Source organism: Arachis hypogaea, chromosome 2 (assembly GCF_003086295.3).
Source record: "Arachis hypogaea cultivar Tifrunner chromosome 2, arahy.Tifrunner.gnm2.J5K5, whole genome shotgun sequence".
Classification (NCBI taxonomy): domain Eukaryota; kingdom Viridiplantae; phylum Streptophyta; class Magnoliopsida; order Fabales; family Fabaceae; genus Arachis; species Arachis hypogaea.
The window spans coordinates 101,657,039-101,670,247 of record NC_092037.1 but is presented as its reverse complement, the minus strand read 5'-3'; the positions used below and the strand labels follow the sequence as shown (position 1 = coordinate 101,670,247).

Below are 13,209 nucleotides of genomic sequence, written 5' to 3'. Positions count from 1 at the left end.
GTTTCACTCTTGCACAAGATCCATTATGTTTGTTAAATGAAGACCGAAGAGCGTGCCTGCTACGTTAAAAACAACATGCACTTCTGTGATGGACTATACGAAAGATAGGAGAAAGAGAGGAGAAGTGCACTCCGGCGACAAGTGTCCGGGGCTTTGTTACCAACGTTAAAAAAAATCATGTTTCAAAGATGTACCTTTTTTACTTTTGTTTTAAAATTTGTACAAAATCATGTGGTAATAAGAAATCACAACTTTTACAACATAATTCGAAAAAGCAGGTAACTTCCCCGTAAAAGCCCTTCTACAAAACAAGAGCTTTCTTCTGCCATTCCCTACTCTCTCTCTTTCTCTCTCTCTCTCTCCCTCTAACCATTCATGAAGTAGTACTTCATCTACACTCTGGAGTGCTCAGTAGTACTCACCGATTTGATTCTCTAGGCGGCTGAACACGCTTCCAGTTTAGGAAGCAAACTTCTCCATGCACCAGCAATGTCGTTGGCTAGGCGTGCTTGACCTTTGGCGAATTCATGGAAAGCAATCCCCATATCTAGTGTCTTCTGCTCCTGAAAACGCCCAATTTCTTCGTTCATTAATCTCACGATTGACTCGAATGTCTTTGTTGCCTGTTCGCTCTCTGTCTTCAACTGCACGACAAAATCATGTCAGCCCAGAAAAACAAACTGTTGATTATAATTCCTTAATTGAAAGATGCCAATAATATGCAAAACTTGCCTCATGATATTCGCGCTCAGCTTCTGCCAGCTTTTCAGATCGATGCAACCTTTGCCTTTCACTGCATTTCAGACAATAATGAATTAATAAATAAATCCAAACTAACTACATACTCTTCTTTCTAGCTATGCGCAAGATAGAAAACGAAAGTTTATACATATAGCAATAAAAGACACAAACAAGGCTCATTTGCATTCACAGATATAGACATGAGTTAAGGGACTTATGCAACAGATTATAAAATGCTAATTCAGCCACAAAAGAAGTTACACAAAAAAGTACTTAATTTCTGTAATACATACTAAAACAGGAAAATAATAAAAACAGAGAACCAGGAATTTACAGATCAATCTCCTTCAGCTTCACTGTTTCAGCCAGCTGACATTGCTTCCGGAAGGAGTTGGCCCTCTCTGCTATTGTTGCCTGTTTCAGAAGAATATTTATTAGATTGAAAAATAAGATAAAATCATCCATTTTAATCAGATTAGATGATTTAGTTATTATAATGAAAGAAAACAAATCCGGCCTACCTTAATGGATTGCACAGCCCGGACATAATCTTTTAAAGGTTCTTCAAAATTCATCAAGATCTGATGGGCCTGCTTGACAGAGTCAGATTAGGATTATTCTTTTCACCTTTTACTGCTATTAGCATTCATACCCTTTTGCATGCATATAAATAAATATTTAGTAAGATAATGTGTATGTGATACCACTAAGACTTACCTCCTTTTGTAACTTAGTAGATAAAATCTCTGACTTAATCCCAAGTTCAGAAAAAGCTTTGCCAAGAGAATTTCCTTCAGACGCACCAAGAAGTTTTACCGCTTTCCCAAAATCTGACAGTGATTGTCCCAATTCTGCTTGAGCATTATCAAGTTCAGAGAATCGCCCGGGTCGACAATACATAAAACAGAAGCAGGAAAGGGTAGAATACAATGGACGAAAGATGTAGAAGCCAGTAATAGAGACCAAAGCAAAACATTAAATTCAATTATCACCTCGATGCCTTTTCACAAGACGATATGCGTGCTTTTGAGCTTCAGCCAAGTGGTTTTCAAGCTCAAAGATGTAGTGTTTCAGTTTTTCATAGTCAGGATCTGATTCTTCCACTGGCTTCTCTTTCCCAAGGACAACATCACTCACTTTAGATTGCACGTCCTGTCAATATTCACATAACATAAGCATTAGGAACTTAGGAACACATGGACGGACAGCAAGCGCACCCAGACAAGAAAGCAAATGTCTCAACAGAAAAATTGCAATTTCAGAAACTGTTTACATTGCAGGTATTCATAGCGATGGCTTTTTGAATATGCATTAATAGCATTCATTACAAACAGGCATAAGAGAATTAAACCAGATCTAACCTTAAAAATCTGCATTAAATCAGATGGCTTCTTGAATATGCCAGTCTCTTGGGCCCTTAATCTCTCCATTGTCTGCATAGTATGTTGAATTAAATCAGCTTAAAATTAGGACTTCTTTTCCTCTTAAAACTTAAAGATCATATGTGAGAAAAGGAGTAGAACTAGAGCACTTATATTATAAATACGACAGATAGACATTCATGAGAAAGAACAGGGACAACAAAGTCTTATACATCCCACGATATGCAAAATATACTGTGATTGTATTTGTATGGTAGCTATGAAATCAGTAACCATAAAGCATAATTCCAATTTCCATCTATCAATCACTAATATAAGCCACAGAATATGAAAGCAAGCATTTGATAGTGATTGCAGGAGACTCATCATCAAATTGAAGAGCTTATTTCATCACAGATTGAAATGAAGATTTAGGTTCCAATGTAAAAAGTTACAAATGGCAGATCAATAGAAGTGGAGACCCGAAAGGAAAGTGAAGGAAAGCTAATCACATCTAGAATATATAAAGCTGCATGGAGGAATAAATTAGTTTATCAAGGATGAGAGACATCACCTCTTCTTCTGCCTGCAAAAACATCCTCAGATCCTCACTTTGTTGAAGTTCATGATGTGATGCTATCCTATTTACAAATAGGTCCAACGCTTGCCGCCTCATCTCAATAAATTCAGCACTGAAACGGAATTTCTCTGCAGTAATAAACCAGAACATGTGGAACTTGAGAACACCTTTAGAATGAACATTCAACAGGAATGACCAAGTCACCATCTAATTAAGTTATGATCATGAGCAAACTGTTCTTATGATGACCATAGTTGTTTACTAGAATATATTTCAAACAGGGAATCAATCCATACTACTGCTCAGGGCCACTAAGCTCAACCAGAAATCTGAAAAACCTAGGCAACATGTAAAGTATATGACAGGGACCTTCAACTCAGTCATTGGACACCACCTTTTTTTTTATGCTGGGATTTTCACTACTAAAAACACCTCACTTAAAATGTTCTCATTACAGCAATTGAGAAGGCAGATTTAAGTAATTAACTTCCGAAAATTAATATAAACAAGAAGATGATGCATTTAAAGCATCAAACTAAAGGTGGCATAAGCTTTCCAATGGAAGTAGGTAGTTTAAACTTCAAGATACATACAAGAAAGAGTCTGCTTAGATGTTACCTACAGCACTTTTCTCTGGAAGAGGGGGAATGAAAATTCCTTTATACTTCTCAAAAAGACGATCGCGTAACCACACAAAGTCACTGTAACGTCGGATGACAATCTTCTCAGGCCCCTGGTACTCTGGAAAATTCGTCTGTCATACCAATTTATGGAAGTCAGATGATGAAATAACAGATTCTTATAGTTACACATCTCCCTGAACCCCAATACATCTCATAAGAGAAACTCCTCGTGTTCCATAATTAATACCAATTCTTAAACACAACTAATGCCTAAATGCACATAGCATTCATTAAATTGTGAAAGCAGAATCCAAACATACACACACAGTGATCTGCAATCATTACCAATCATTGCAGTTCTGCAAGTTCATCAGAAATAGTTATTTAACTGCATTTACTGAGCCCAAATCATGATCCCTAATGCATCAAACATCAAAACCCCCTAAACTGAACTCTTAACTCATCATCCAAAACAATATCATATAAATAAATTACTTAAAAAGAAAACAACGATTCCACGCGATCCACATTACACTACACTGCTCAACCATATGCCGAGTTCAATCGCAATTTCAGCTAGCTAGCTCCATCTTTGCGGAATCTCACCAATGCAAACACACACAACAACAACAAATCGAAGCTCGATTCGAAATCAACAATAATAAACAAATAAAGTAGAGTGATACAGAGGCGTATATACTTTGGTGATGACGCGATATGAGATATAGGCTTGGACGCCATTGCCAAGCTTAACGGGATCGGTAACGGAGACGGAGAGGAAGGGCGTGGAAGACGACGGAGATCTAGGGCTCTGTGACGAAGCGGCGACTCCACTTCTCTGATGTTGCTGCTGTTGTTCCAAATCGTACGGTGCGGTCGACATTTTCATCCAAAATCAACAACGCAGAATCGTAACATAACAAAACAAATTCTCACATCAGAAGAAAAAAAGAGAAAGATCGTAGCAGTAGTTGAAATTTGTATATTGTAGAGTTTATGAGGGATGGCATAGTTGTAATTACCGGTGGATTCATGGGCGATTATGAGAACGAGTTGAGTTGAGCTGAGTTGGGGTGACCGAGTTGACGCCGGGTTATTCTAATTCTTCTTCTAATCTTACTTAACTAACGAGAGAAAAAAGGAAACAGTTGTGTAGCAAGTTAGTTGTGTGTGTGTGTGTGCTTAGTTGGAATTTTAGACCAATGAGGTTGAAGCTATGACGTGTCACGTGTATATCTCTGACGTGTCACCCTTAGATCTTTTTCTAAGAAAGACTCTCTTTTATTAAGGGCATATTAGTCTTTTAAAATATTTGGCAACTAAAAAGTATTTACGGGAATATTGAGAAACAGAGAAATTTTAGAGCCATTTTTCAAATTAACCATTTGCTTGGACAAATTGTATTTTTTTAATTTCTAAAATATAATTTGTCAAGTTGAATTGAATTTTTAATTTTAGTTTTTCAAAATATAATTGCCAGGATAAATTGGTAATCTTTTAAAAATACTAACAAAGTAAAATTCGCTTCCAACAAATTCTTAGTAAAGTTACATCATTTTATGTGAATTCATCTCACTAGTGATCATTTGAAATAAAAAAATGCGAATTTGGTTTTTAGAAAATCAGATATTTTAAATTTATTTTAAAAATTTGTATTTTTTCATAATAATGATAATGTATTGCAAAATATATACGATTAATTAAATGTGAAAATTTAGGTGCAGTCGAGTTTACGTAAAGTTAATAGTTGAGAACAGTTAAATAATTTGATTGATTTGACTAAATTTTTATCAAAAAACTCTTTTCATAATAATTTTATGTGAAATTGACTGTATTTGAATTTTTAATTTAATTTATAGTTATATTTTTTAGATTAAATTAAGATGTTAATATTTTGAGAATACTAGATTAACACTATTTTGATCATCATTCCAAAATTAATTTTAATTTTATAGGATAAATATTTTTTCTGTTATATGTTTTTAGATACCACAACAAGTTTACTTCATAAAATAAAAGAGCATGACTTTTTTTTCCATATGGTAGCAAATGTTAGATTAATGTCAACATATAATATCTTGGATTTATCTCCTCTATATTTGTTAGATATTTACTTATATGGATTAGATTCCCATTATTAAGTCAATGTTCAATTAAAGTTTTACACTGTTGATAATTAATATGGGCATATTATACATAGGTATTTTATAAATATCTACTAGTCTCTTGTGAAATAAATACATGTTCGGATATTAAATTAAAATGAATATTATTATTAGATTCATCTGCACAAAAAAAAAAAAAAAAGAAGTTTATGAAAGAGGCAAAAATTCATTATTAGATTCATTTAATATTATTATACAATACTGTAAATGGAGAAATTTAATTGTATTAAAAAATCATATAATTCTTTAATCTTTGTTAACCTCCCATGTTAAATTTTAATTACTATTATTATTGGGCTATTGGCCAAAATAAATTGAAAAATAACAATATCACTTTTATTTTTAAGAATATACCCTTTATATATATATATTTTTTTTGTGTTGTATAATTATATGAATTTATAAAAATAAAGAGTAATTTTATCAAAATAGAAGTGATATTATTAATTTCTAAAAGATAATCTAATTAATGTTTGAACATCTCAAATATATTAAAAACCACATTTAGAACGAAAAAACAAATATATAAATAAAAATAACAAACAAAACAACAATAAAGCTTTGTCCCATTAAGTGGGGTCGGCTACATTAGGGGTGAGCACGGCTCGGTCCGGTCCGAGACCCAGTCCGGACCCAATGAAATTTGGGTCATAAAGACCCGGACCCAAAGAGACCCGAGGTTGACTCAGGAGAAAAAAATGAAACCTTGGAACTTAGTGAATCTGGGACCGGGCTATGGCTCGGGTCACCCGGACCCGGCCCGGCGGCCCGGTAACTCACTTATGCGCTCATACAATTTGAATCAAGGGAAAAAGGGGTTAGGGCATTAACATTCAAATCTGAGAAATTCAACCTCACTCCCTCAGCCATTCAACCTCACTTGCCCAGTCCTCAGTCCCCACTCCCCACTCCCTAGTTCGGCAGTCTCCACTCCGCTACTTCCCACCGCCGACGCCGACCCAGTGACCCCTGACCTCATATTCTCTCCCCACGGCCCACTCTCAGTCTCCCAGCAAGCAGCCACGGACGACGCACTCCCAGCAGCAGCAAGCATGCATCACGCAGCCGCCCGCTACTCCGTCCTCGTCTTCCCAGCAAGCACGCACCAGACAGTCTCACCCCACTACCCCAGTCTTGAGTCTCTGGTGAAGCCGTTCGTTCGAGGGACGATGGTGCTGCCCTGCTTCTCGTGACGTGTCGCATCTGTGCTTGGCCCGATCGTCTTCTTTCCTGCTTCTCTACTAGCCCTTCTCCTTCTGCTCAGCTCTCTTCTCCGGTCTTCTTCTTAGGTAAACAGTTAATTTTGTTATTTAATTAATATTCTGATTAGGGATTAGGGATTTTGATAATTTGATTATAAAAATTTGCGAATTTAGGGATGTGGTTGTTGATTTTGATTATTAGAATTCTGATTAAAGTTGTGGGGTAAAGTTGTAAACGACAAAGGATAGAACGTCAATGATGTTGTAATTTTGTGATGTGCTAGTGAGAAACAATTTTTTATTCATTTTTTGCATTGCAGACTTGCGGTCCTTATTGATTTTTTTCTTTTTTTTTGTGAGGTCAACAGCATTTTCCTTGGAATCAATCCCTCATGCATTCATGAAACTTGTGGGTGCTGATTCTTTATTATTGTGAACTTTGATTATTGTGAATTTAGAGATGTTAAATTATTTATGCATTTGGTGTTTACTGATTATTGTTTAGTTGATTATTGTTTACTGATTATTGATTAATGTTTTGTTCTTCATGCATTAGTTGATTATTTAGTTGATTATTGTTTTATTCTTCATGCATTATTATAAGGTTTCTATCTTTATGATTGAGCAGAATACAAGAATGAAAATTGAAGCTCAAAATCCTGTTGCTTCTGCTAAAAATTCTACTGCTTCTACTATTGATGCCGCCACAACTCCTGCTGAACCACAAGTTAATGAAGAAGATAAGGATACAAAAATGTGAGACTAATGCATAATATTGTGTTGTTTGTATTGACTTAAATATTTAGTACTATTAGACAATATTAGTATTGATTGTGGTTATGTTTTAATTTTAGAAAAGGTAAGGTAATGTGAATGGCTCGGTTTTCACCCGGTATAGTCGTGGCCCGAAAGGGTATAGGTTTCATCGGGTCTAGGGTCGAGTTCGAGTCTCATAAATAGGCCCGGTACATATTTTGGGCCGGGTCTGGGTCACGTCAAACCCGGTTTCACCCGGCCTATGCACACCCCTAGGCTACATGAATCAAACGACGTCATTGTGCTCTGTCGTGTATCATATCTACAGAGAGACCATTTACATGTAGATCTCGTTTGACCACCTCATGGATGGTCTTCTTAGGTCTTCCTCTGCCTTTCGCCTTTTGTCCATCTTCCATCTCATCCACCCTCCTGACTGGATGTTCTATCGGTCTTCTTCTCACATGTCCAAACCACCTGAGATGCAATTCAACCATCTTTTCCACAATGAGTGCTACTCCAACTCTCTCCCTTATATCTTCATTCTTTATTTTATCCAAACGCGTATGACCACTCATCCATCTCAACATCTTCATCTCTGTCACACTCAGCTTATGTTCGTGCTCCCCTTTAGCCGCCCAACACTCCGTACCATACAGCATAGCAGGTCTTATAACGGTGCGATAGAATTTACCTTTAAGTTTTAGAGGCACTTTTTTGTCGCATATAAAACCAGATGCACTCCGCCATTTTGACCAACTTGCTTGGATCCTATGATTTACATCATGTTCAATCTCTACATTATCCTGTATAATGCACCCAAGATACTTAAAACTTTTAACTTTTCGTAGGATGTTTTCTCCAATCTTCACCTCTATATTGGGGTTTTCCTTTCTCAGACTGAACTTACATTCCATATATTCCGTCTTGCTACGGCTTATGCGCAGACCATACACTTCTAAAGCTTCTCTCCATAACTCCAACTTATTATTTAGGTCTTCCCTTAACTCTCCCATAAGGACGATATCATCGGCAAAAAGCATGCATCATGGCACATGCTCTTAGATGTGCTCTGTGAGTACTTCCAAGACTAATGTGAAAATGTATGGACTTAAGGATGATCTCTGGTGCAATCCTATACCAATAGGGAATTCCTCTGTCACACCACCTTGAGTCTTCACACTAGTTGTGGTCCCATCATACATGTCTTTAATTACCCGAATATATGCGATCCTTACTATCCTCTTTTCTAAAACCTTCCATAAGACCTCCCTTGGTACCTTATCATACGCTTTTTCCAAATCAATAAACACCATATGTAGATCCCTTTTATTATTACGATACCTCTCCATCATCCTTCTTAATAGGTATATCGCTTCAGTGGTAGATCTGCCTGGCATAAATCCAAATTGGTTATCTGTTACTTGTGTCTCTTTTCTCAACCTCCGTTCTATCACTCTTTCCCATAACTTCATAGTATGACTCATAAGCTTAATCCCTCTATAATTTCTGCAACTTTGTATATCCCCCTTATTCTTGTAGATAGGTACCAATGTGCTCTTTCTCCACTCATCAGACATATTATTTGACCTTAAAATCTCATTAAAAAGTTTGGTTAACCAGTTGATGCCTTTTTCTCAAAGACCCTTCCAAACCTTAATCGGGATATTATCAGGTCCTACTGCCCTGCCATTTTTCATCTGCTTTAGAGCCTCTTTTACCTCGAAGTCTCGAATCCTTCGATAGTAGTCAAAGTTTTAATCTTCTTCCATTGTGCATAATCGACCAAGGCTCGGAAGAGTCTTCTGTTCCTCATTAAATAACTCGTAGAAGTAGCTCTTCTACCTTTCATTAATCTTCTCCTCTTGAGCCGACACCTCTCCATCCTTATCCTTTATGCACTTAACCTGATCCAAATCTCTCGTTCTTCTTTTCCGACTCTTTGCGATTCTATATATACATTTTTCTCCTTCTTTCGTGCCCAAAGACTGGTAGAGACCCTCGTATGCTCTTGTTTTTGCTTACTTACAGCCACTTTTGTCTCTTTCTTAGCCGCCTTATATTTTTCCCAGTTATCTGCATTGCGGCATAAAGATCACTCTTTAAAGCATTCCCTTTTTATCTTTATCTTTTCTTGTATACTCGCATTCCACCACCAGGACTCCTTGTCTCTTGGTCCTATTCTTTTAGATTCACCAAAACTTTCTTTTGCTGTTCTTCTAATAACTTCTACCATCTCCCTCCACATCTTTTCCGCGCTTCCATTCCCATCCCACTTTGCCTCTTCTCCTACCCGTCTTAGGACGCTTCTTTGTTCCTCACCTTTCATCCGCCACCAACTCGTTATTGGGTTTTTCGTATGATATCTTTTCCTCAACTTTTGCTCAACGCGAAAATCCATGACGAGCACCCTATGTTGTGTTGTCAAACTCTCTCCCGAGATAATTTTACAGTTAATGCAAAATTTCCGGTCGACTCTCATCAACAAGAAGAAGTCGATTTGAGAGCTTGTCATGCCACTCTTATAGGTTATAAGATGTTCGTCTCTCTTTTTAAAACATGTATTTGCGATGAGAAGATCAAATGTTGAGAAAAAATCCAAAATAGTTTTACCCTCGGCATTGATCACCCCGAAACCATGGCCTCCGTGAATACTCTCATATCCAGTCACTTCTCTCCCAACATGGACATTTAAATCTCCTCATAAGAAAATCTTATCTCCCAAAGGTAAGCCTTGAACCAAACTCTCTAGATCCTCCCAAAACCTTATCTTGTGTTGTTCGTCCGAACCCACTTGCGGTGCATAGGCGCTAATCACATGGGAAGCACCTCCCTCCACCACAAGTATGATAGAGATGATCCGATCTCCCACCCTCTTGACATCCACTGCGTCCTTCTTCCACTGCTTATCCACAATTATTCCAACCTCATTCCTATTATTCACCTTTCCTGTATACCAAAGTTTGAAACCAGAAGTATCCAACTCCCTAGCCTTTGCACCAACCTATTTCGTTTCTTGTAGGCACATAATGTTAATCTTCCTCCTTGTCATGGTGTCCACCACCTCCATGGACTTTCCTGTTAAAGTGCCTATGTTCCATGTCCCAAATCTCAACCTTCTGTCGCTTCGACCTTTACATTTTACTTTGTGAACTAACTTATTTACCCTCGTCCATTCACGAAAATGCGAGAACCCTTACTCATTTAACACTACATCCGGGTACCGATGCAATGGCTCTTGCTTTGACACCGTACTCGAGCCATACGGCACGTTGCTTCCAGGCAACGACCTAGCTTTAGCGCAATAATGTCTTTGATTCATGTCATGGGATTCGGCTATATTTTTATGTTGGTTGCCGAAAACCTAACACAACCCTCCTCCTTTATCCAGACATGAAACCGACTATGTACCGCAAGTGTAATATAGACGGAGTTAAAAACAAATATATAAATAAATGATTAATTTAAACTATGCTGCTTTTAGAGTTATTTGTTAATCTTTACCTCTTTACTTATCCAATCGAGTGTAATTATGTCAAGTTAAAACTTAAAACTTTCTTAAATCTAGTCATATTTAAAGCTTTCGTATATAATTCATGGATTTAGATTTTTTAAATTTAAAATTTTATTTTAAAGAATAAAATATAATTTATTATTATTTATTTCATAAGTAAATTAAAAAATATAAAACAACTATTTAAGAATAAAAATTATATTTTATTTTCTAAAATAAATATTTAAAATTTTAAAAATTTAAACTCATAATTCATATCTTATCCATCTAATAATTTAACAAAAACAATATATATATATATATATATATATTTCTTCTCAATAGAAAAAACAACAAATAAATAAAAATATATATAAAGAAAAGCATGTATGCGTCACAGGTTGGTACCAAGTCACTAGCCTCAGCTTATCCAGATGCAGAGTCTGACACCTTGAGCTCCCTAAGCAAATTTCCTTTTAATTATTTTGAGCATGCTTCTTGGAATAGATAAAGTTTGTGCCATCTTCAAGATTTTATACCGTGCCATTTAAGTAAACATTTTTTTTTTATTTAAGGATTATGTTATCTTAACTAGTAAAAAAAGTTATTCATTTCAATAATTAAGGTGTGATAGCTAGTGACCTTTACTTTAACAACTATTATCATTATTATTAGGGTAAATATTTTTTTGGTCATTGATTTTTTTTCATAAAATATAATGCGCTTTAAGTAATTTTAAATTTTAATAAAATTTTTATCTATTAAAAAAAATAAATAAATTGACTTCTGTTATCGACAAATGATTTACCTTCTAAAATGATATCCCAACCCCATCACTCTCTATCTCTCACCTCGGTTCATTGTCGCTATGCCGAATCCACCGCATTTGTGCTCACGAGTCAGGTCCGCCTCCTTTCTCCATCTCACCTCTCTCATACGACAACTTTTTCTTCTCTTCCAATCCTGATGACTTGCATCATCTACCTCTTTATCTTACCTAAAAGGACCATAAAAAGAACATAAATGTGTCACGCCAATTCAAGTGCCACTTGAACACCAAGGCGTGTCACGCCAGTTCAAGTGCCCAGGGAAGAGGAGCAAGAAGAGAAGGCCTGGGCGTGCCACTTGGGTTCGAAGGCGTGGTATTTTGAAAAGTGAGAAAGTGAGAGTGAGAGAGTTGGGGAGGGGAGGAGCGGGGTGGATTCAGATAGCCTAGGAAATTTTTGGTCATTTTCAAATGGTTAAATTACACAGTTGGTCCCCATACTTTCATTAAAGTTGTAAATTGGTCCCTATTATCATATGTGCAGCTCACATGTTCAAAATAGAGAATATTCTGAGAATATTATGTTAAATTAAACATTTTTTGAACGACGAGGACTAAATTGCAAATTTTAATTCTCTTTATGGACCCAATTACAAACTTTTAAAGTATAGGGACCAATTTGCAATTTCACTAAAAGTATAGAGACCAATTGTGTAATTTAACCTATTAAATAATAGCATTAAGTATAAACTCTAAATAGTTACAGAAATTAAAAATCTCTTTTTTTTTTCTCTTTTTCAGACCTATCATTAATGGCTGCACATATTAACTCAATTTATTTAAGTCTAGCTTAGTAAACCAAACCAATTAAATCTTAAAAAGCAACATGAACGAAATTAGCACAAAAGATACTTAACAACTAAAGTTTCTAAATCGAAGAAAATCATAAAATCCCAAATCATTTCGAATTAGATAGTGAAATGAGAAAAGAAGGGAACGAAAAAAAAAGAAGATGATGGTTGAGTCGTTGGGATGACTACGAATCGAAAGAAGATTTAGTCTTTACAATCATTTAGGGTTAATACCTCGCACCGTTACTAAACACATCAATAGATAATTATTTGTCATTTAGTAGTAGAATCAATTTGTCTATTTTTCTTAATAAGTGAAAACTTGATTGAATTTTAATGATTATTAAAATACGAAATGTCTCAAAAAAAAAAAAAGAGATTGAATAGGATATTTACCTTTATCATTATATCCATCTATTGTTAACGATAACAATTAGTTGTCTAAATTGATAATTAATTTTAATTATTCAATTTTTTTTGACAAACTTAAAATTATTTTTGCTGTTTATCTACAACTATATTACGTATGTATTAAAATCTATAAAATACATGCTATAATATATTAAATTAAATAATATATATTTATATATAAATACATAATAATTAATTTTAATATATAAATAATGTTTTTAATTTATCTAACTATATGTCTATTACTTTATAAGATCCTA

General features: G+C 35.5%; 1 protein-coding gene across 1 annotated transcript; it reads right to left on the bottom strand.

The window, feature by feature from the left end:
• Positions 1-178: 178 nt before the first annotated feature.
• LOC112758442 (sorting nexin 1-like) lies at positions 179-4,315 on the bottom strand. The gene is made up of 10 exons (XM_025807123.2): positions 4,006-4,315; positions 3,301-3,436; positions 2,677-2,810; positions 2,103-2,174; positions 1,734-1,893; positions 1,459-1,592; positions 1,263-1,331; positions 1,076-1,155; positions 733-793; positions 179-644 (listed from the first exon to the last, which is right to left on the bottom strand). Exons 1-10 carry the CDS (start codon positions 4,192-4,194, stop codon positions 435-437), a joined length of 1,245 nt encoding a protein of 414 aa, XP_025662908.1. The 5' UTR covers positions 4,195-4,315; the 3' UTR covers positions 179-434.
• Positions 4,316-13,209: the final 8,894 nt, after the last annotated feature.